The sequence below is a fragment of the Carassius gibelio genome, chromosome B12 (assembly GCF_023724105.1).
Source record: "Carassius gibelio isolate Cgi1373 ecotype wild population from Czech Republic chromosome B12, carGib1.2-hapl.c, whole genome shotgun sequence".
NCBI lineage: Eukaryota > Metazoa > Chordata > Actinopteri > Cypriniformes > Cyprinidae > Carassius > Carassius gibelio.
This window is the reverse complement of record NC_068407.1, coordinates 16,516,148-16,541,261: the sequence shown is the minus strand read 5'-3', so window position 1 is coordinate 16,541,261 and position 25,114 is coordinate 16,516,148. Positions and strand designations below refer to the sequence as shown.

At 37.2% G+C, this 25,114-nt stretch overlaps 1 protein-coding gene across 5 annotated transcripts; it reads left to right on the top strand.

Moving 5' to 3' along the window:
* Positions 1 to 179: 179 nt before the first annotated feature.
* Positions 180 to 23,749, top strand: LOC127969539 (SUN domain-containing protein 1). Of its 5 annotated transcripts, none has more exons than XM_052571580.1 (21): positions 180 to 356; positions 7,824 to 7,997; positions 8,859 to 9,058; positions 9,199 to 9,225; positions 9,299 to 9,514; positions 9,696 to 9,800; positions 10,279 to 10,410; positions 13,593 to 13,673; positions 16,857 to 16,905; positions 17,416 to 17,471; positions 17,560 to 17,708; positions 17,812 to 18,090; positions 18,344 to 18,436; positions 18,638 to 18,711; positions 18,805 to 18,949; positions 19,708 to 19,971; positions 20,058 to 20,142; positions 21,924 to 22,039; positions 22,151 to 22,318; positions 22,632 to 22,724; positions 23,052 to 23,749. In XM_052571580.1, the coding sequence occupies exons 2-21, from the start codon at positions 7,894 to 7,896 to the stop codon at positions 23,181 to 23,183; spliced, it is 2,568 nt and encodes an 855-aa protein (XP_052427540.1). In that variant the 5' UTR covers positions 180 to 356; positions 7,824 to 7,893; the 3' UTR covers positions 23,184 to 23,749. The 5 variants fall into 5 exon arrangements, with proteins under 5 accessions (XP_052427540.1, XP_052427542.1, XP_052427539.1 ...); XM_052571582.1 differs by lacking the exon at positions 180 to 356 and adding an exon at positions 673 to 815; XM_052571579.1 differs by lacking the exon at positions 180 to 356 and adding an exon at positions 5,344 to 5,508.
* The last annotated feature ends 1,365 nt before the right edge of the window (positions 23,750 to 25,114 follow it).

Genomic DNA, 25,114 nt, shown 5'->3' with positions numbered 1-25,114 from the left:
CTATCATTACATATATTACAATAAACTAATTATTATTAATAAATAACACTGACGCCCTGTCAAAAAGAAAAACAAGGTAATAATTGCGTTTTTAGTATTTTTAAGGTATTATAATTGAATTTATAATGAGGTAGCACTTGGCGGATATGACGTTGTTTCTCAAGCTCAAGTGCGTGACGTGATATTGAAATTAGCCACCTGAGGCGTGATTAGAGAAACGGCTTAACACCGTTATCGCTGCTGAATAATATTGTACTGTGAAGTGAACGCAAACTAACGCACACACGTTTATAACCTAACTGCAGTTCATTCCTTTGTGTTTCATCTGAGAGTAAAACTAAAACGTTTAAGCTCAGGTAAGTGACTTTAACTTCTCTTTGTACTGCTAACTTGCTAGTCAATTGCGACAGGTGCTGTTGAGTCAATATTTACCTGAACGTATCTTTTTTTATTATTATTTATTTTATTATTTATTTTTTGGTGTGTTTATTATGGGGTTTATTTGCATTTAATTTAGTTGTTTCTGTAACATGAGGCTTTAGAATATCCGTTTATGAAATGCTGAGTCTTATCTTGTCTGTCAGATGGAACGTTAGAGATGAGTGTTTGTATTTCGCGGCGGTAGGCCGATGCTCTTCTCATTGGTTCAATCGGCTGTTTCTCTGGATGATGCGAGGATGAGAGAAGGCCACATATGGATTATAATGGTTTAACGGTGATACTGGTGATGTTTCGTTTGTGGGAGGCCGGTGATACTGGTGATGTTTCGTTTGTGGGAGGCCGGTTTTGAGGTGGAGGGCCCCAGACCTGTCTGAGTGAGTCTCTTGTTTTTCTGTATAAAGCGAAGACGCCGCATTCCGCGCATTATCATGGAACATTGTAATACACTTATGGTCGATTAACTGCACAGTTGCTTTAAGTGTACATTCTTGTATATCATTTCTATTATATGTAAACCGTATCCACATTGGATTGTGTGAAACCGTATGCTTATTGCTATCTCACAGCCACTGTTAAGTTAGTTAGATCGTTAGACGTTAGATCAGTAGCCAATTTTTGTAGCTCTCATATGAATTGAAGAGTATTGTTTTTCTTAGTAGTTATTTGGACTGTTTTTCATTGCCTAGTTTTATTTTTAGTATTGTAATTAGAATATAAGATAACTGATGATTATTTTGTTATCTTGTATTCTGTTTGGGTTTGAGACTACATTATTTAGTACATCGATTTTTTCCACTATAGTTTGATGCATGAGAGTCCAGCATTTACTGTTATCTTGGTGTGAGAGGATGATGTTACAAGAAGAGCCAATCTATGCACTCGTGTGAAAGTGTCCCGTCAAACCTATTGCATCAGTAGTATGTAGATGAACAGTGTGAACTTTCTCCATTCTTCCTGTCCTACACCTGGATCTACCTGTTATTTGTCAGCAGAAGTCTGCTGCATGACCCACGATGGCTACCTTTTTACATGCAAAATTTTTGGACCATATTCATTCCGATTAATGAATCTGAATGTACAGTAGTGTTTAATAAAGTGATCGGGTTAATGTGCGCGTTAATGTCACAAGTTTCAAATAGGAATAGATTTTTGACATGCGCACACTGCACAAATAGTTAAAGTGGAAAGTGACCGATATTATAATGTAGTTTCTCACTGCTTGCACATTACCACTCTCCTACATTGTTTCTTTATGTTTTCATAAATGCTCTTGGATTTTAGAGCATCATTGTAATTCTTTAAAACAAAACAAAAAAAATCTTGCATTGTCTAATCACTAGGGCTGGGACGATAAATTGATGAAGAATCGATTTGTGGATTGATTCCTCCGGAATCTATTCCAAGTTTAGATTTTAACAGCAGATACAGCTCTAGTCTAGATTTTAAACACACTCTCAAATGCTTATAAGTGCTAAAGAGCACTTGTGCTTTTGACAAGTCGAGTAATGTTAATTTCGACTCAGCACGGAATGCTTTTATTTCACAAGATTAAAGAGCCACACAGATGGGAAATCAAAAATTACCTGTATTGCAGTGTATGATGTAGCTGTCCATCAGTGTAAACAATGTGCAAAGTAATTAAACCAAAAAGTACACGATTTATAAAGTTATTTGCTTCTAAAGTAAGGAGTCGACTCTGAATCGCTGAAACGAGTCGTTATAGATTTCAAATCTGTTGCCCATCTCTATGTACGTCAGTAGGAACACTTTGCATAATAATCTCCGCCTACCGTCTTGGGAGAAACGAAGCTCTGACCTGCCCCCCCTCCCCCCACCACACACACACACAGACGCTCTGGTTGGTGTGATAGCATTATGCCGAGGAGACAGTGTGTTTTTAATTGTAAAGGCAAGTTTGTTTTATTTTCACTGCCAAAGAATGAAGATCAGAAGAACCAATGGCTAAAATTCATTTTTACCACAATACCAGAGCAGTACAACAAATCCCTTTCACTGATGACTGCTTTTCTAATCTCGGTGAGTACAGCGGGATTTTCAAAGCGTTTGGCCATAAAAGAGGGTTCATTACCAACTTTATTTAGACCAACGAGCATCTCCGAATCACAACGCGAAGTATAATTATGATGTTGTGTTTGTTCTCTCCCGAGCATCTTATCAGTATGTGTGCTGTCTGCAGCCTTTCTCTGCACTGATCTTCGTTTACAAAAACGTCATTAAAATGAAGTGTAACTCCGTGAATTCTCAACGAAGAGACATGGGAGATATCTATAGAAAGCTTGACATGTCTACTTTAAAACTAAACAAGTGCTGCCGAAAACAGATATTCTGTGATAAAGTAATCCATATGAAAACAACGCGATGTCTGTTTTTCACGTCTACCTTCACTATATCTAATGTGACCACACCCCCGCGTTGAACGCGCTATTCAGATTCAAACTGAAGCGCGCGGCTTGAATACACCCACACAGAAGAAAAAGCAGCGAGACTGTTCAATTTTTTTATTTTACTGTTTGCTTCGCAGTGAGAGGAATGAGACATAATTCACCCCAAACAGATGCTAACGCATAGTTTACCGTGGAGGTGTGTGCGGAACAACCAATCAAACCTATGTTAGTTGACCAATCAGAACACAGTATGCAACCGAAAGGTAGGGTTTAAGGAAACTGAATCTTTTGAACAGCTTCGCGCGAACCATTTGGGGATCTCTGAGAATTGAGGTAATTTTAAAATGATATTTTGACAAAATTACAATGTTTTTTAACCTTGGATGGATTTAAACCTAATGTACAGGACTTATAAACAGTGATAGGAAGCTTAGAATTTTCATCTTACTGGCTCTTTAATGTAAACACAGCCCAATGTGAACACCCTTGTAATTCACTTCAAGGTTCAAGTGTGTGTAAGGATTTGGAAAAGAGCAGAGTACAGTTGTTTCTAAAGCATGCAGTGCCATCTGCTGTTCAAAACTAAGCTCAGGATTGAGTCAAGAAGGAATCGCGATACACTCGGAAAATCATGAATAATTTCTTGCTTCGCGATGCATCAATTTATTTTCCCAGCCCTAATAATAACAGTCATGATGAACTCTATATACATATCTTCTATATACTTGTAAATAGTGGAAACAGAAAAGATTAGAATTTATCATGTATTTTGGCCTGATTGCTGCCATCTATAGTGTAAAAAGATAAATAGCATGATTTCATACCGGTCAAAATCATGTTATGACTACAAAATAATGTCAAGTAATTCGCTGAAGCGTTCAATGTCTGCTGTGCACAAATTACAGATTTAATGCTTAGAAAATATAATATTCAAATGTAATGTAGACTTCTAACTACTACTTTGGTTTGTTGTTTGTGTGTGTATATACAGTCAGACTTCAATTGAAATTTTGGTTGCACTTTATTTTACAGTACGTGTACTTACATGTACTTATAGTGTACTTACAGTGTATTTATCTAAGAAAGTTCTGGTAACACATGGTAACTACATGGGGTAGGGTTAGGTTTAGGGGTAGGTTCAGGGTTATTACCTAGTTATTACATAGTTATTGTAATTACTATAATAAGTACATAGTATGTACATGAGGAACAGGACTGTAAAATAAAGTGCTACCGAAATTTTTCTATAGGTTGTACCCAATACATATTGGTACCATTTAGTTTTCACATGGTCATGTGGGATCTTGCCAGAACCCTCAAACAGAGGAGTGGTTCTTTAAGACTGAATTGGTTTCCACTCATTTGCCACTGCAAATTTGTCTCCGGACAGGTCAAGAAGAATGAGCATTGGTGATCACTGACTGAAATTTTGCATCCCGTCTTAGCCACTTCCTAATGTGGATTTTAAGCGGATACACATCCGATATCTGGAAATCTGACATACGTCTAAACACTCACATCCAATTCTCACTCACAGCTCCCAATGCGAGGGCGACCTGTTTGCTCAAAGATGTTTAATGGTGTTTAAATGCTGGTTTGCTGTATGCGCTTGCCTTTCGAGATGGAAACTTTTTATAGATAAGAAATTGCACGTTCAGTAGATGGTTTTCAACACCTGCCCCGTGCATTTTAAAAATACAACCGCTTAAAGCTATATTATATTTCTCCGCAATGCGGTGATAACTTGAGGGGATTATTTTTCCGGTCTTTATCCTTTCAGATTTTGTGCTGCAAAACATCCATGACAGCCGTTGTCCATGCTGGTAAATAATAATGGCCATTCGACATGAATTATATAATTCATTTGAATAGCATGGTCATTTAAAACACAAGGGTCTACCATGTGCATAGTAAAGCGATCACTGCAGACAATCCTTTTGGCTGGGAATTAATGTAAACGCAGATATCTGATACCAGTCGTGTCTAAAGGGAATGTAAACAGATGGGCCAAAAAATTTATAGATTTAAAAAGATTGGATTCGTGCATTGATTATCACAGTTGTAAAGATAATCACAGTTATTCTTGCAATTTGGGCCAAACCAAAAAACTGAATTCAGAAGAATTTGCAATAAACATCCAGAAATTCAAGTATTTGTAATATAAATGAGGCATAAAAACGGATCCATTAACTTACCCAAAACACACTCACACTGACCCTAGATCAGCAAAACATTGTTCACTCCTTCATGTTACTGCAAAGTGTAAGCCATGGTGTGTCTTAGCTGATCACATGTGATTGGATCACCAGAGATTAATACAGGGTGAATACTGGGCACCCCTCTGAATTTCTTTGCTGAATCACTTTTTAAGCACTTTTACAGATGCAATTCATCCCATGTTCAAAGTACAGTGAAGTGCCTTTAAAATTTATAGTGTTAGAGATCCTGAGGATAATGAGGGAGGGACAGGGAACGTTTAGTGGCTCACATGTCACATATGCAGGAGCTCTACACTGGAAGTAGAGCAAGCCTTCTTAATTTGCTTGATCCCTCCAGATCTCCTTGTGTCTGTGGAAGCGTGTGTGTATGCAGTAATGTGATTGTTCCATGGGATGACCAGTGACGACACATGGGATCTGGAGAGCTGGGGCTGGAGGCTGCTGTGTGTATTACACCTGTTTTTTTTTGTTTTTTTTTCTGTGTTCAAGTGTATTGCAGGAAGCCTTAGCTTTAATGCTAATGCTATTGTTGGTATCGATTTAAGGCTGGCTGGAATTTTAACAGCGGTAAGCTGACGTTAATTATACATTGTCAGGTTACTGTTTAGCATGTTTTGCTCAGCTGCTGCTGTCTGTATGTCCTTTGTCACACTGTCAGACCTCAAGCAAGCAGAGCGGCTCCAAAGTTCAGATGTGAATGCTGGGATTGTTTCTAGAGAGATGGCAGTTGTTACTGTCCTCGAACCATTGGCTTGAGTTTAGAAATGGTGGCTGGGCACAGTTAGTTGTAAAATGACCAGACCCATTCTTTCATTTTACTGGATGGCTTTGATTTCTTTTGTTTTGAGTGTTTGAGATTGGAGTTTATTCTCTCTGTTGTGGAGGTTTAATGTGTACCAAATTCTTCACTTGTTCACTTGGTCTTTGCTTAGTGTGTGTGTGTTTTTCTGCTAAATCACTTGAGTTTTAGTCTGAATAAAATGGTAGTAGCAGGATTATAAAATAGGTTTGATTATAATCATTTGATAAAATGAAGAGAGCGCGCCATAAGTATGAGATCATTTTACTTTGACTGTTTCCTATCCCGCACGGAGACTGCTGAACGTGCCTTTTTAAATGTTTTTGTGGTGCTCGTTGTATTTTAAAACACAATTGCAATGTTTCAAACTGACTTTATGGCATTTAAAATAAAATTATCCCAAACGTAACTGTGGTGCGTGTGTGGCTGTGCTCTGCAGCAAAACGCACTGTTGTTGTCAGATTTTATTTTTTGTGTTCCGGTAGGCCTATTTGGCTTTTAAAAATCTGGCATACCGTGCATTAGATCATGACAGTGCATGGGTGCAGATGAGGACGAGCGAGCGCTGCTTTGGCTAGATTTATTTGGAGGTTATTGCTCCTGTCTCATTCAGCACAAATCATAATGTTTCCATATTCGCAATGAATTTGAATGTTATGGATGTTGAATTAATTATGAAGCACTGCCACACTTCTGTTTTAAATCCGTTATTTTAATAGATATTTTGCATATTTAAAAAATGTATGAAAACAAACTTTTCTTTTTATGTTAGGCCTATGACTTAAATGGGCTATACATTTTCCTTAAAGTATCCCATTTTGTCCCAGGGCTTGAGAACCTGTGCCCTTGTTTGGTCCATGCAGAAACTTGTGAACGATGCTTTTTGTGGCGTCACCGTTCAGTGACATCAGTGAATGCTCCGGGAAAGCATAATGTCGGAGTTGGTCACAGCTCCTATTAATTGCTGTTTTGAATCCAGCAATTATTTATTTACAAACTATAAGCTCTGATTGACAAGTGTGGTATAAAAGCTTTATTTATTAGAGGAATAATAGGTTAACTGGAAAATGTTAGATCGCGATCATGCCTCTTGATGCTGTTTGAGCCTATAGCCTACGTTTATGTAGCTTTGTTCTGGTTTGCCAGTTGGTCACGAATTTCCACAAATCCAGTAACATTTAGGCAATGTTTCTTTTCCTAAATCTTCAGTCTAACCCTTTAATTTCTCAGGTTTGTATTATCTTTCATTTTTAATCACTGTTTTCGCATCTCTTACTGTGGTAAACATGGGAAGGTATAAAGATATCACTAATTAACAATTTGTTCTATTTATTAATTTGTTCCCTTATTTCAGTTAAATCATGGGTTATTTAGGGGAACAAAATTAATGAAACATGGACAGTTGCCACAAATGCATAAGTCGTAGGAATGAATTAGCGAGTTGTAAAGAGCCTTTCTGTCCTGTCGCCCACAGCAAATGCAAAGCACACATAAGAAACCATTATCTGATGAAATGACTGTTACTACATTTCTATTGCTTTCCATGAAGAACTTTTGTGTTGTTTCCATTTAAATGTCCTTTTAAAGTTGAAACCACATTAAAAGCTTAGTTTGTACATTGTGAATAACTGATTAGTTTATAAACTTTTACCATCACTCACAGCCGCTCGCACATGTTCTGGCATGAACTGCACACAGCCCAACATTAAATCGATTAACCGACCATCGATAGCTTTAATCGATTGCATCTCTTATCGACAATTAATCGATCATCTATTAATTGTTGACATCCCTACCTCAAATGCAAGACCACTTTAAGCAAATAGTGAATATCTAAATGAAATCGATCACAAGTGGGAAATAGGAAATCTCTGATAGCATGCGAAGGCAGCATAAATCTCTTCTATGGTAGCTGATCCTAATTAGTCTTAATTAGTTCTTTTTGTCTGTCTCCATCAGTTCCAGCTACTCTTCAGAACAAGACTTTGAGCGGGAGCTCTGGTTTGGGCCCATCTACAAGTCACCCAGGATGTCCAGACGCAGTCTCCGTCTGCACACCAACCCAAGTCACTATGGAGACGACAGTCTGCTTGACTCATCTCTAAACCACAGCGCCTCCTTCAGCCGTGACCAGTGAGTGCAGTTTGTCCTTGAAAATTAGCAGGGGATTATTATACTAAATTTGATAAGAATTAGACCATTAGTGCCATATTATTATAATGCAAAATGTATTTTCTTTTCTTTTCAGGAACTTTAGTTTGACCTTAAATGTTGGCATAAAGAAACAGACAAAATAAATGTAACTAAGTGTAGAAATAGAAAAGCTACAATTTAAATTATTTGTTTTATGATTCCAGTGGCCAGTTAAGTCAAATCTAATGAAGTTGCAGAATTAGCCACACACAGATGCAGTTACTTTGTGTCCACTAGAGGTCCTCTGGCCGGCATTATTAAATAGAGGTCCACCGATATTGGATTTTGCCGATACTGATAGCAAGGTTGGACCACACTGGCCAATACTGATTAATTAACCAATATTTTTTTAAATTAATACTGAGGGGTAGTAGTGATGATGATGGTGGTAGTAGTAGTAGGTTTTTTATTTTTCTTGATTTGTTTTTTTCCATTTTAATTTTACGCGTCATGCCTTAAACTGTGAATTCTGATTTTATGAATGGATTCTGCGATTCCATTCACGTTTTCTGCATCGCGGGAAACATAGGGCCCTACACTTATACCAGCACAATGTTTACTCTCACACTTGAACTGCTTCTGTTATTGAACACTTAAGTGATCTACTTAACATAAAAGAGCAGCGCTGAGTCAATGAGAACTCACCTGTCACACACTCCGGACAAGTCGTGTTCAACTCGAGGAGCGGTCTAAAACAGTTTATTTATACACCATACAGACACAAGCTGACTTCAAGTATAAGCAATATTTTGATTCGGTTTTCCGTCCTCGCTCTTTTCTTGTTCTGTCTCTGTCTTGCAGGACACTGAAGAGCAGAAGGGCTCATCACTCTGTTTCAGGGACACCACAGATTGTTCAAACTCCTAGGTCTGCCTCAACGTCAATCCTGCAGGCCCATAACAGCACCCTGAACAGCTGTGCGCCCAGCAATGCCTCTCTGCTGTCCTCTTTCTTAGAGGAGTCCTCCATACAGGAACACACCCTCGTCGACAGCTTCTGGGGTCAGTGCCAGCAGACCTTCATGATCGCCATGATATGATACTCCTTGAGTTGAAATGAACTGAGATTGGTGGACAACTGAAGCATTGATTTTTTTTTTTTTTTTTTTTTTTTTTTTTTTTTTTTTTTTGGTCATTATTAGGTTTGGATGAAGACTGTGATGTTAAGGGTAAGTGTTTTTATTTATTTATTTATTTATTTTAAATGTGGGGCTGTATTAAGCTTTATTGGATTTATTTCAGACCAGACAATCATTGCACACTACAGCACAGTGGAGGCCAAAACACAGACCTCTACAGCACAGAATGGCTACATTTCCAAAGACTGCCCCAGTGCCTCTCCATCCAAGAACAACAGTTCCCTTCATGATGCTACTGGTCATCAGGCTCCACCCAGCACAGCCTCCTTCCCAAACACTACGCTGTACTGCAGGGACAAGAATCGCAAATATAAGCCAGGTGAGACAGTTTGATAAAGCACTAGAAATCAGCTGTTTCCCCTTTTCCTGTTATGTCAAACCCCTTATATGATGTGGTCAGGTTTCTCCTGGTCTTCAGAAATGGGCTCGGAGTCATTCAGTCTTTGGATGCTGAATATTATTGAAGGGAATGTGCAGGCTTGAATTCATTGTGTCTACAGGTGTGCTGGGGATATTGTCTGAGACATGCCTTCATAACCGAAAGAGAATTGCTGCTTTTGTAGTGTACATATGCCGACTACTGATGCAGATGGCACTGCTCAAAGGTATCAGCCTTGGTTAGTCTGTTGTTCACCTCTCCAGGCTGTGGGGTTCCTCACTAGATGGTTTATGGCTGTTTGGGTCTTTTTCTTTTCAGCATGTCACTGTCAGAGCTTGAGACTAGCCCATGTTCAGATTATGATCTAGAATTACAGTGTCAAGTGTCAATAATGAAACATTTTCCATAGTCTTTTCATTATTTTAAGATGCGTTTTACACCTTGGTATATATCAAGGGTGAGGAAACTTTTGTTTTGTGGTGTTATATTTATAAAGCCTGGATAATTGTTTAGATGGATTTGGATTTTAGGACTTAGACCTGTACAGATCTGCACACTTCTTTACCCAGCAGGCTGCTTTGCATGTGTGATGTTGTCCACAACCACAGTCTCTGTTCACAGTCTTTTCTGACCACTCTATCGCTTTCAGATATTTTGATCAGCAACACATTGTGTTGATTTAATATCAGTCCATGTCTGTCCAGGTCTGCTGTCATCAGTGCTGCAGTGGTGTGTGCGAGTGTGTAAGGGAATCGCTTGCTCTACAGCCACTGTGTTGAGGAAGACACTGCAGTCTGTGCAGCAGAAGAGAGCAACCAATGGCTGTGCTAATGGAGGTATCGCTTTCTCTAAAACCCTCTGGTGCCTGGATATTATGTCCACTTATTAACAGAACTACGGTTCACACTGTACAAACAGCCAGAAACAGGCAATTGCTTATTCTTAAAGAACTCGTTACACTCATGATGTCACACTCCAAGTCATTTCAAGAGAAAATCATTAACTTAAGGGATTTTGTGGCTGTTTTGTTGTAGCTTTTATAGGAATGTTAGTTCTTAACTAGGCTCTTGATTGTTGATTCACACGTTTGTTCGCAGGAAATTGTTATTAAAGAAATTTGTTAATTGGTGGACTGGGGCTCATTTGACAATAGAAAACAATTGTTAAGTTTCCACTTGAATAATCTGACCCTCAAAACAAATGTAGTTAAGGATACCCTTTATGGTATCCTTGCAGGCATCATACAAAAGATATCTGGTTTGCTGGCATTCCGTCAGCTTGAAATTGAAGTTGCAATAATGAATCTGTTCGTAAACCAGGTTGGTAAGTGGGTTTTTATCATGGTGGACTTGAATTAAAGTGGTCAGTGTATCTTTTGGTCATTTGATTTTCTACTTAAACAAAACGGAAAAACGGAAATCAAACCATTTCTCATTTCTCTTTTTACTCTATGGAAGAAGGCAATTATTACTCCTGTTCCTAAAAAATCTTGTCCATGGGAGAATAATGACTTTAGACCTATTGCTTTAACTTCCATTGTGATGAAGTTTATGGAAAAGTTAATTACAAACCAACTAAAACTGGAAGTAGTTCCACAGTTAGATCCTTATCAGTTCGTTTATAAACACCGAAGAGCAGTGATGATGCAATCAACAGTCTAATTAATACTAAATAAATAAATGTGTTTAAATAAATGTGTAAATATATAAATAAATTATTGTTTGGTGTGTTTGTTTGTTTGTTTGTGGTGGGCATAGATAAAAAAAAATTTAGTCTAGATTAGTCTCCCTGTAATCTTGGAATTAATAATTAAAATGGCTCATTTGAATTCTGCCAAAGGCATTCAGAATATGTGTCCTACGCAAATAAAATAATGACTAAAAGTAAGTCTTTTAGTACGGGTTTCTCAAGCCAGGTGGTGCATTAGACAAGGGGCTCATCTCCGGTTTCCAAAATTTCATCACAAAGTGCTTGAGAAAGCTGTAAACTAATTTCACATTGCACAAGGTGCAAACAACCTTACGTCTGTTTCACACACTATATATATATATATATATATATATATATATATATATATATATATATATATATATATATATATATATATATATATATATATAAATATATATATATATAAATATATATAAAAATTATTTTCATCTGGCAAGCATCCCTAGCAAAGAATCTTCACTATTAATAAACTCTGCTCGTCTGCCGCTTCTCTTCTGTTGAAAATGAACTGAGCTTGTGGTTGCCGCGCATCGGTGCTTTTAACATTTAACGCTCGGATTTTAAAATTTTTCCTTTCTCTTTGGAGTGTTAACAAGTTCTTGGTGCATAAAGAAGATCTGTAAAGTTGACAAGACTGAAGTCTCAAATCCAAAAATATATTCTTTATCAAAGTTAAGAATCAACCACTCCTACCTAAAACGACTCATTCTAACACTCCCCCACATGTCTATGTCACAGTGTGGGAGGATTTTCATAATGCCACCCAAATGTTCATGCAAAGAAAGAAGCCCTAACTTTTATTCTCGCTGTAGTTTTGTTGCTGGCAGTGCCATGTTGTGGAGATGGCGTTTCATTGTGAAAGCGAAGCTACTTTGTTTGGCCTTCCAAAAGAGGACACAACTAGAAATCATAGGTTAAGTTGTAATTACAACACTGTTCCAGAACTGTTCAACCCAAATATTCAGATGTGTGCAGCGCATTTTGTGGAGGACAAGGACTGCTTTCTGTGAGAGCAGCCTACAATGCCAGTGTCTGTTTCTATAAAATGTGGCAATTCCACCTTTTAACGGACAGTCTGGCGCTTCTGACTCGCAGCCTGGAAGTATGTTTTCGTATGTAAAGGATTTGCCACTGATGATTCAAACATGAGTTTTGAGCCATGTAGAGTAGAGCTTGTTTGTCTCTCGGATCACAAATACAGGCATGGTTTTGTTTACACGGCACGATACGCATGCAACACGTGAAAAGGTAAATCATTATCATCTAATTTTGTCCCCACTGGATGCAACAAATGCCTCCATTTATAATGGGTTTTATTGCTTCTGTGTTCCCGCTGGGACACTCTGCATCACAGTATGGTAAGGGACGTAACATTTCTGTCACATGCTGAGAGGCATTCAGCCAATCAGTGGACTGGATAGCTGGAAAATAAGCATACACCTCGCTTTTGTAAAATGGCCAGAAAGGCGGGGCATAGAGAAACAATATTGTACAGAATATGGAATTTTTTTTTTTTTACGTTAAACCACAAACCCATTTCATTACACCAAATACACAAAATAATGTTCTTTTTAGCAATGTGATATGACCCCCTTTAAAAACTATAATGTTAAAGTCACCCTAAAGGTTGAAGTGGGTTTTCAGTCACATCTGAAATTGAATGCAACATTCAAAACCCCACGTCCTTTTAAATTATTTTATAGTTTTTCTACTTTATAGTTTAGTTGAAAAAAATGTGTAACTCTTGCTTTAGCTGCAGATCTGTTTCTGGTTGAGACAGGTGACAGGTGCTCAAATGCAAAACGGGGTGTGAGACAATCACTTTTTTTTTTTTTTTTGGTCTATTAGGTTTTGCATTAGTGCACCTGTCTCTTCTTTCTGTCTTTGTAAATGTAGTCCCTTAGTGGAAGTCTGTCTCAGGAGTAGCAAATGTAACTCTCTTTTGTTATCCCATTACACCTGAACAGTGATTTCTGATGAACCCTTCTCATCCTCACTTTTTTTAACAGGCCACTTTAGTCTCTTCCATGTTGTTTGACCTCCTACAGCTGCTATAACTTACAAAGTTTTTTCCTCCTTCCAGATTTTTCTTCGAAACATGATTACACTGTGCATAAACAAATGCGCCTGTCCACCATGAGCACTGCCTTGGTTACATGCAAATCTCTCTTGTTGGAGTCTGTCTATGCAGTGCTGGGATTAGAGGAATGAAGAAGACTGGTACAGAACTGCGAAGGAGTCTTGGCTTTATCTAATATTTGTCTGTTTGTTCTGTTCGTCATCATAGGCAAGGAGAAATACTTCAGCAGTATGAGTGTTAAAGAGGTAGTGATGCAAAAGGAACGACCGAAGATCAGCAGCGTACTGTGTAAGTACACGTACTTCACTTTTAGATATTCTTCCACTTCAAATCTTTAGGTGTTCATATTTAAAGTTGTACATGGTAAGGAACAAGGCACACAGGGTTGGAATAACATGTGGGTGAGTAAATGATGACTGAATAACAGCATTTTTTGGTAAGTTATAGTTTTAATTGTGCCAGTTAATCATGCTGCCTTTTTAGATACATTTTTTTGGTTAAACTATATGGTAGTATTGCATATTTCCATTGGGAATGCATTTGTAAACATTAATTATAATTGTAATCAATACATCAAATTGCCTGTGCATGAGCATTGCAATTTTTTTTGGCCACTTACGTGGTTTCAAATAAGTTATGACTGCTAATTGATTTATTGGCCAGTGTTGGGGATCTGATTTTCACCGCAGGGTATATATTAGTGTAGATTAAAAAAAAAAAAAAAAAGTATTTAAGATTAAGACAAGATTAAAAGCACAACAAATGTTGAGGGAGTAGAACTTTAACACTCAGTTTGTGTCATTTTCAACCGTACACCGATTCTGACAGGTGATGACTGCAAAAGGAAGCATAATTTTGCAACGGACCCTCATTCTTCACAGGAAGAGAAGCCTGTAGTGACCTTATGGTCGCCCACAGGTTATATAATCATCTTTCTTACAATCTTAGTCATTCCAAGCTTATGGTTTGGGAGTAGTTAGTTAATGCTGCTGTGAGCTCCTTCCCTGCATTGATGGTTTTCAGGTTGTGGTCAGGGCAGTTTTCTCCCCGGCAGGTGTGGGTTTGTCTCTGTGAAGAGCTTTCTGGCAACCTTGCATGGCTTTTTCTTCGTTCTGTTTTCTATGGTGCTGATGCTCTGGTTCCATTTGGGAATCTCTTTCCTTTTCAAATGTAGTTATAACTAAGCATCTTTTCTTATCTTGCAACCTTTTTGTTCATTCATATTCAGTACATTCAAGCAATATTCCTATTAGAGCTCTTGTTTACGGTTGCAATGGGGTCTTGATTACAAAAGACCACCCACCGTATATTGAATATTTTAAACATTGAAAACATTGAAGTAAAATAAAGAGAGATTCAGTATGCTGCACCAGTGAAGTCCATAATCAAATGTAAGCAAATTGGTGACGTTGACCTAGTGTGAATGTTGGTAGGGTGTTTTTTTTTTTTTTTTGCAACCCTATCTGATCCTTATGCCGCGTTTCCACCGAAATTACCTGGAACATTTGTACCAGGAACTTTTTTCCCCGCAGACCTGTTGCTTTCTGCATTTCCACCGCGGTGTAAAGTACCGGGAAGTTTGGCAAATAGACTGGTGACGTAGGTCTGCACGTGTTTCTCAATACAAAGTACGCTGATTTTGCACATGCGTCCTCTGTAGTGCGGACTTTGTGCTTTTGACTTGGGAGTGTGATGTCTGCGAGGACACACATCCGGTAATTCTGCAAACAGCAGCTGTACTAGATAACAGCAGTCAGCTCGCTTTGGCTACTGCAATTTTCCTCTCTGAGGTAAATATTGTTTATCTTTGTTCAACTAAGTCTAGCAGACCAGTGCAATTTTTGCAATGAAGCGTAGGAATAGCATATTTAGAAACAATTTAGAAATAGTACATTTTAGAAATTCAGGAAGCTTATAGGTGCTGGAACCTTCTGTAAAGTGTTTAAGTAAAATACAATACTGTCAATTAAATTCAGAACATTGGAAACACTGACTATTAGAAAACATCTCTCTGTTGCTTCAGAGGCCATAACATACTAAGTCCAACTCTCAATAACCTTGGCCAAAATAATAAAGAGTTCAATAAAAAATAATACATAGTTCAACATAAAGTGTAAGGTGATCCTTGAGGCTCAATGTGCTGCGGTGATATGTGAAGTTTGCGAACGCTAGTTGGTGCTCCAGTATAATCGGTCCGCTGAAACTCATCCAGTGAGAAACGTTCCGCGGTGCAAAAATAAGTTATTAAAATGCGGGAATTTTTTTTCCTGTAATTAATCTTAGTTAATGCGTTATTTTTTGTGTAATTAATTAATCTCAATTAACGCGTTAAAGTCCCAGCCCTAAATATTATATAAATTTGCCTTTTTTATTTTCATTTTAGCATATAGATGAATTGAATACAGACCAAAGATAACCTGTTAGAGTTACCCAAAACGAATTATATTTTGTTTAACCACTACAGAGACATCAGAGCCAGCGGCACATATCAGAAGGTCTATCCGAGGTGAGGCTGCTTCTCATCGGATCACTGAACTCCCGCTGATTGCGTGGAGCTCACCGTCTCTGAGATCGGCGAAACACATTTTTAAATAGGCACTGTCTTTATAAATAAACCACAGATTTGAGTTTTAAACAACTACATTCTCGCCTGAAATACTTTTAAAATTACATTTCATGACACAACAACAGTAATATTTTGAAAATGATCCGAATAATTGGTGGTTTAACTCAACCAATGCTGCGTGAACTCAACCAATCAGGATGTTTAGCGCCCAAGTCCCGCCCCCGAAAGTTCCCGGAACTTTGAAAAAGTACCACCTCGCCAGCAGGGACTTTCTGAGGGGCATTTTTTTTTACCCGGAACTTTTAGTTCCTGGTTCCTGCGGTGGAAACACACCAAGTACCAGTCCAAAGTCCCTAGTTCCTGGGTAAAGTTCCTGTGGTGGAAACGCGGCATTAGATGCGATGACTCAGAAAGGGCCTCTAAGAAATGTATGTAAACCACCTCTTTGCATGTGAAATAAATGCTGCATTGCTGGGTTCATCTCCAAATTAGTTTTAAACTCCTCCATCCCTTTATTTCAGCCTCTGTTTCAGAACCAGGTGTTTTAGCAGTTTATTTGCTTGGTGCAATTCTTCTCAAGAGGTTTTTATTTTTCCATTTTCACAATTAATTTTTTTTATTAACTTTTTCACTCAGGCCATTTTCTTTTTAAGTTAAAACAAAACAAAAGATGATGATTGGAAGAGTTTTCACTAGTAGCCTCGTGACCTCTGTATGCATTTAATTTACTCTAAGAATTTTAGGAGGCCTGCAAGATGTGGGAATGTGCAATTTGTCAGCTTTTTTTTGCAAATCTCGTGTGTGACTTCTCGCTGTACACCCTAACCCTGCACTGTACCCTAAAGAGTGCGTGCTGATCAACACTTCAGTTGTTTTTACTGATGCTTTACTCTGTATGTTTCCAGGGAAGACAACCTCAGGAAGCTTCTTGTGGCTTGGTGATTTCTTTTCAAAGTGAGTTTTGCTCTCTTTTCCAATCAGTTCTTTCTTTACCTATCTGTGTCTAATGCACATCCAGTGTGGCTATAGAATTGGTATTGAACTCTTGATTCCTTGATAACTTGGTAGTATTTTCAACTGAAATCTTCACTATAATAGAAGTCTTACCCTATGTTTCTCAACTTTTCATAATTAAATGACGACTAATTAAATTTAGGAAGACTATTATAACAAGTCTGATAACTGGATAGCTTTCATTTTATATGAAATTGTATTATCATTTAAATTTTTTGTGAATTGTTTACTCGTAGCAAATGAGAAAAAAAAAACATTTGACATTGGTTTATGAAAGAATCCCTTACTGTTGCTTTGAACAGAACTGCTAAATATGTAAAAATAATAATAATAATAAAGTCTCTTAATCACACTGAATGGTCACAAATCACTATATCACTTGTTTTTTATCGGCAAACTGCTAGTGTGTTAGTCACATGAAAATTTGAACCTGTCCATGTTCTCTTCCAGGTGTCTCCCCATGTTCTCGAAAGTCCTATTTCTTGTACCTTTCCTTCTGTTTCTTGGTGAGCTTGCTGTTCATGAGTGATTATTTGTCTAAATGAAAATAAGATCCTGCATTCTCATGCATTTCTTCTGTGCCCTTCTTGAAAGCTTTGTGCTACTGGGGGCCATCAGGACTGTTAGCCATGCTGCCTTCTGCTAATGTGACTGTGTGGAGTGATGCTTCCTACGTCACCCCTCCATCCACCTCCATGGGCGACTCAGAGGAGAGACAAACTCCCCCTGACACACACACTCAGGTTTGTACTACCTTGTGTATTGTAATCCTGTCGAATTGACTTGCTTTCTACCAATACTAAAATATTAAGTTGACTGTCTGTTATTATGTCTTCCTCTTTACAGAGGCCCTCAGTTCTGTCGTTGTCATCAGTAGAGGTGGAGAGGTTGATGCGTTTAGAGGACAACTTGTCTCAGCTGTGGGATCGAGTAACAGGGGGTTTGCTCAGGCAGGAGGAGCAGCACACTGAAGTGCTCAGTCTGTATAACACGCTGCGCTCCGAGCTCCACACAGAGAGACTCACAGACCGAGAGAGTCTGGGAAAGTGGATTGGAGACCTGCTGGAGGAGCGATTCAGCCGGCTGAAAGGCGAGGTGCAGAAAGAGGCCAAGTACACGCAGCAGGTAATTGGTAAATGCTAGTCATTTTAAGACCATTATGTGGACAACTTTTAACATGCATTAGAAGAGGTATGGCAGATGTTCTGTATGTAGAAATGAACATGCAAACACAAGTCAAACATTTAAAATACAGATTAAAGAATATTGGGTGCTCAGGTTGTTTTATATAGTTCCCAGTTTAACAGGCATGTTTTTTGTCAGTTATTTATTATGTAATATCTTGATGAACAATCTTCAATTCTGTCTCTGTCTGCAGCATCAGGAAAAGCATGCAGAAGAGCGTCAGTCAGAGAACACTCGACTTGCTGAAGCTGAGGCTCTCCTTCAGACATTGGCACGCAAAACTGAGGTGCGACACAAATTATACAAGTAACACAAAATCCTGCATGCTGATAAAGCATCTTGTATGTAGTGGAAGGCTCTAAACCACTGATCGGAGTTCTCTTTGGGCCACAGTTCACATGATTTTTGAATGTAAAATTACTTTGATTCAGTAATCACGTGAGTCATCTGTGCAAATTCAGCTGTATGACTGACTTGTTTAATTTAGGAGTTGCAGAAAAAACAAGAGCCTGCTTTTAGAAATATTCCTGAGGCTGAGGCGCCCACCCCTGAACCTCGCAGGTCATTATCATCTTCAATCTGGTTTTTTAACGGTCAACAGTGTTGTGTCTCAATCATTAAAGTCATATTCAAGATGTGTCTGTTCCTCTTCAGTGAAGAGGCTGAGAGCAGCTCCAGTGAGGATTTGCTGGCAGAGGTGAGGCGGCTAGAGGACACTCTGGAGCGCATCAGAGATGATGTGCAGGGGCTGATGGGATGCAGAGAAAAGTGTGAGCAGCTGGACTCCCTTTCAGTCTCAGTAAGTGCCATTTCAGTTCATCGTCTGTAGTTTTTGCAGGGTCTAATTTTCATACCTGGCATTTAAACATCCTTATCTAGCCCATATAAAGCGTTTAAATTAAATTCTTCCATTTTTATTCTGGAAGAAATCCATTTCTAAAATAAAAAATCTACTATTACATTGCATGTTTTAAGTTATAACCATATTATAACTTTTTGAAATTCAGGTCAATTTTACCCTCTAATTGTGGCATTGCACCTGATTAATGTAAAAGACTAAACAAATTGACTGAACTTTTGTATGCTTCATAAATTTGGACTAAATTTCTTATATTTTAATTGGGTTTGATACTTGTAATTCTTGTATAATATACTAATATAGTCAAATACAATTTCCTATAAATATTGATAGTGTTGTTGTTTTTTTCTTGCATCACACTGGTTGCTATAGCTCAAGTATTTGAATTTTATTTTTATATATAACTTTATTAACGAATGTAATAATAAAAATGCAGTAAAATGGCAAACAAAATGTAATGGTAGCATTACAGTAATTTGAAATGTTTGCACATTCACTTATTAATGAGAAGTTATTAATCAGATACAATATTGTTTTATAAGTTTATGTACCACCAGGTGAAAACTGGAATGTGTAAACTCCTGTGTCTACAGGCCTAATGTTTGCATTAACCTATAAATGTTTAAAAAGAGATGAATGGAATATTTTTTGCCATCTGTTTGAACAAAATCTCATAACTCCTGGATCTGCTCCTGCAGGTATCCGAGCAGGTGGAGAAGGAAATCAGGTCTCTGTTTTACGGCAGTGACAAAGCTGAAGAACTGGAGCTTCCTGAATCTCTCCTACAGTGGCTTTCTGATCACTTTGTGAGCACCACTGAACTGCAGGCTTCACTCAGCGCTCTGGAGAGCAGCATTCTGGGTAACCTGTCCCTTCAGGTAGAGGAAGGACAGTCACCTTCAAAAGAGACTATCACCCAAACTGTACGACAAGCCACAGGGGAGGCAGGCCTCTCTGAGGAAGTAAGCTATTGAGAACTTCTGAGTGTTTTAAGAAATTAATAACTATTTAGATATGTAATGCTCCTTTTTTTTGTTTTTCTCCACAGCATGTACAGTTGATTGTCAACAATGCGATAAAGCTCTATTCAGAAGACCGCACTGGTCTGGTGGACTATGCATTGGAATCTGGAGGTATAGTAATGGTCTTATCTCTATGGCTCTAGTTTGTTAATTTTACAGTTGTTTGTTTAGCTGTAGGAATGTAGAACACAGAATTAAGGATCGCATGCATTCCATCTAGCAATATGTGTTGACAGTGCTCTGTAGATTACTTATAAATTGTAGTCTGTTATTGATTCTCAAGTACATGACAACTTATGTTTAGTAGCATGATCCACTGCATTACACATTTTGTGTAATAAGCAGTCTACTTTTTGATTACTTTAAAAGTAAAAAGTATTTTAAATCACATTGATTTTGATTGGGATAATCTTATACCATTTTGAGATGATAAAAAAAAAATACAAAGAGGCGGGGGGCACAGTCTTCAAAATTCATCTTTGAGTAGGCCTATTATTCATTTTAGTAATTTAGTCATTTTTCATCATGCCATAAAATATTTGTAATACGACAGACTTTGCACTTTAATGTGAATTGTATAACAACATTTGTACTTATTACAACAATTTCATTGTACTGAAAGAGAGCAAAGAGCATTTTCACTTCAGTTCAGCGAGTTCAAGCACTCTCAAAAACTCCCTTTACAATCACTGAAGCTGTTTACACTGAGAAATGAATGTATTACTTGCATTCGTATGCACATCTGCAATTTGTTTCTGATGAGACAACTTGCCGGAGAATTTGAGAGCTATTTCTATTTCTGTGGGAAATTTATTTTAACATCTTTTTTTTTTTTTTTTTTTTTTTTTATCCGACTCAACTATGACACTGTCAATTCTTGAAATAAACTTTTGCCTGTTTGGTGATTAAATAAACTGTTTTAAACTGCCGCTTGAATTGAACGCGACACGTCCGGTGTGAATGTTCACAAAACTGGAAGACTTTCTGAATGTTTATATGCAGTATGCTCTTTTAGAAAGGCCTTTTAAAAGCTGAAAGAACTAGGGAGAATCGATAGGTTATTAACTATATCTGTTGCGTGAATAACATGTAATCCTTTAATTATAAAAAATCTTAAAATATATGTGATAGAATTTGATTACTAGGAGCTTAATTTTTGGAATCTGATTATGAAAGGGTGTAACGATTAATCACGAGGTGGTTGAAAATTGTTTGAAATGTGATTCAAATCAGTTGAGATGGTAAACAAATCACAGTTCAATTAGGGGTAGGATTTTATATGAATGCATGTCTGAGGTGAACTTAAGGTCTTTAGAAAAGTTTAGATGGTTTTTTTCTTTTCATCTTGCCTCTGTATAATGCATATTAAAGTTGATGAGTGCAGCGCTGATTTGTTTACAGCGGAAACCAAGGAATTTAAGTGCCACCTACTGGCAGAGAGTGAATCTGCATCTCATTCAGCTCGTGTCGTTTCAATTTCATGCAGGGTTTTTCTTATTTTTTATTTTTTATGTATAGTTTCACAAAACTGAAGTCAAACCATTCTGTTTTTGTTTCAGATTTCAAAATTATACAATCTTTGTAGCGTACTGTGTATTCTATCATGGAGTAGATGAATTTAAGAAGAGTAGTTTGTGGGCCAAAATTGGTGCCTTGACTTTCACTGATGTGACTTGAGCATACGGGTTTTGTTTTTGCTTGTTTTCCTCTCTCTCTCTCGCTCTCTCTCAATGGTGCAATTTTTACCTTGTGCATCTGTGCAAACACATTTACTCAAAGCTTTTTGTTTGAACTTTTTTTTTTTATCTGACTGGGAGACATGCTGTTAACATACATGCATGTTTGATACCTGGGTGGTGTAGTGTGGTGAATTTGTGTGTGTGTGTCTGTAGGAGGCAGCATCATAGGCACACGTTGTTCAGAGTCCTTTGACACCAAAACTGCACTGCTGAGTCTGTTTGGCCTTCCACTGTGGTACTTCTCCCAGTCACCACGTGTAGTCATACAGGTTTGATAATTTTAACAATTCTGATTTTCGTTTATGTTCATTTATTTTTAATGTCGAGCATTAATGTAATGATGGTCTCTCTCCTTTCTTTCTCTTCATTTGTCCCTCCAGCCAGATGTGCATCCAGGAAACTGCTGGGCATTTAAAGGTTCACAAGGTGATCTGGTGGTCGGGTTGTCAATGAAGATTGTGCCTACAGCCTTTTCTCTAGATCATATGCCCAAATCCCTGTCACCCACCGGCAACATCAGCAGCGCCCCACGAGAGTTCAGTGTATATGTGAGTACACATGGAGCTGAAATCATATCGGGCTTTTCACATTCTCTACTAAAGAATAAATATTACCAAGATAATTTTTTTATATATAATATCATAGAGATTGCACCCTCAAAGAGCAGTTTCTAGAAAATAAAATCTAGTAGAGTTGAGCAAATGTCAGTATTCAGGTCCACATGATCCTTCAGTAATGATGCTGAAAATTCAGGTTTGTCATAACTGGAGTAAAGATGTCACAATATTACATGTCTAAGATTTAAATTGGGGCCAAAGTAATATATATATTTTTTATATTTTATTATTGTTCCATTTAAAGGGTCTTGATGATGAGCAGCAGGAAGAGGGGCAGTTGCTCGGACAGTTTGTTTATGATGAAGATGGAGATGCTCTTCAGACCTTCTTTGTATCTGTAAGTATCACACAAGCACAGTTTACCTGTGTATTGGGCTATTTATATATACATTTTTAAATTGTTTTATGCATTTATCTCACTGTAGCTGCATGACAATCAAGATGTAACTGACTGATGGTTTCTTGTGAATTGTTTTTTGTTATAAATAATTAGAAAACCGATACAGGAGCAAAAAAAATTGTAAATGAGGAAAAGGCTTATCCTTGTGAATGTTGTAATTGTCATCTACCAGCAGTAGCTAACAGGGTTGTGCTAACCAGCAAATATTTTTGTAATCCTTGACTGATTGCCTAATCTTTTAATTCTGTCTCCATCTTGCTCAAGGAGGAGGTCCCGAGAGCTTTTCAGATCATTGAGATGAAAGTGCTGTCTAACTGGGGTCATCCTGAATACACCTGTGTGTACCGTTTCCGGGTTCACGGGAAGCTTGTTGATGAAGAACTTACAAGCAGTTAAGATGAGATGATTTGAAAAAATGAGTTGAGCTCTTGAGAATAATGTGCCATGAGTTACACAGTCGGGCCTGAGATGACCTGAGGACATCTGATGAAGGATTGCATGCTGGTACATGTACTGTTTGGCTCGAGGGCCAGATTCTGCACTTGCACTCTTCTGAAGCATCACACTGTTTCCACTATTGTCAGTCATCTGGGTTATGCTTATTTTCTGTCGTTTTTATTATATAATTTGGCAGGATTGTCACCAGCAAAAAATGCATTGACAAATTGCTGAACTACAAACAAACCAGTGAAGAATGTATTTTAGTCTAAATGTGTATGTTGTAAAAAGTTGTGCTATTTTTCTTTTCTTTTTTTTTTCTAGCTAATATGTGCCCTATTTAAGAATGGCTAGAGAAAAAAATCGCTATTTATTTTTGTGTTTTTAAGTTAATATAAGTGACATTGGACTGTGTATTTTGTAAATTCTTTTCATAATCTTTATGCAGAGGATTTTGTAACTCCCATGTCTTCATAGGTTGGCTTTTCAAATAAAATTCTAATTTTTATTATTTTAAAAAAGGATTGAATCAGTTTATTATTGTAGATATTATTCTGCAGTGCAGAAGTTGTTTCCCCAAAATAAGTTTAAATTGGATTGTATTACACATAGTGTATGATTACAGTAAAAATGCAACCAAACGCCTTGAAGTGTCTTTTAGGAGGTCCCTGCACCTGAAGTTAGTACATCATTAGGGTTGAGGTTAGGCTGAAGACTTTAATAGCCAGTAGTGTCAGTTTTTACATTTGTTGCCAGATTAAACCTACTCTATTTATCTTATCATTGGTTGTATCATATTTGCTATATCTAGCAAAGTAGACGATTAGATTGAAGGATGACGATCACAAAATAGCAATTTTGTTGCTAAAGTTAGGAACTTTTTCTACCAAAGGCACCAAGCAACAAATTTAGCCATTTTTTAAATGTATTTCTCATATTTCATCCTTCTTTGATCAACTTCTGAAAATGATTTGGCAAAACTAGATGTGGGTGTTTTTCTGAAAAAAAGGACACTTGGAAAGCACAAACACAAATAAAAAAGCAAATAATAGATGTACAAAAATATGAATACAAAAAAAGTATTTAGAAAACATGGAAAAAATAAGCACATTAAAAATGAACATCACAAATGTATGTATTAAAATATGCAGTCAGTCTGAATCAAAAAAAAAAAAAACAGTAGGCCTATGATGTTGCACATTTTAAGAAGTGCAGAAATGTCCTCCTGTATACTGTACATATCCCTATCGACATCCAACAACTACAAAGCAAAAATTATCACACAAATAAAATCCATATGACGGAACATTCTGAAAAATATATATATATATTTCAGTGCATTAAGAATTAATGTAATGCAGTAATGTTGACAGCTATAGTTTATATCTCTTATGTAAGTATTCTGCTATACAGTTGTAAAGATCTAATTGATTTACATTACAAGCTCAGAATGTAATCTTAGTTTTTGGCCAGATAAAAACAACAGCTAGGCTACACCAAACTGCCTATTTGTTTTTTAAGTTCATGCCTCTGAATGAAATTGAGATGTTTTAAGTGTGAGCCCCATATTCTTAAATGAGCCATAAAAACCGATGTATCAAATATGATATAAAACATATATGCAAACTAGTTTGTATTTTTTTTATATATTTTTTTTTTCTCTGAATGCTCAATCAACCGTTTTATTTTTTTTCACAATTTTCATCTGACAATACTTTAATATGTAAGGTTTTACAGGTTAACATTTTCAAGTGGGAAAATACTTCATTTAAAACCTTTTTTCTACTTTTTATAATTATTATGCCTCTAGTTTTTATTAACTTGCATATAATAAAATATGAAATATTGGATGTAATAAGCAATAAATTAAAGTGTCTTCATAGCTGTTT

Coding starts and splice junctions, on each gene's coding strand:
- LOC127969539 (XM_052571579.1), top strand. CDS start 5,459: ATGACCAGTGACGACACATGGGATCTGGAGAGCTGGGGCTGGAGGCTG. Junction 9,226..9,298: donor TGAAGACTGTGATGTTAAGG/GTAAGTGTTTTT, acceptor GATTTATTTCAG/ACCAGACAATCATTGCACAC. Junction 18,950..19,707: donor TGGACTCCCTTTCAGTCTCA/GTAAGTGCCATT, acceptor CTGCTCCTGCAG/GTATCCGAGCAGGTGGAGAA.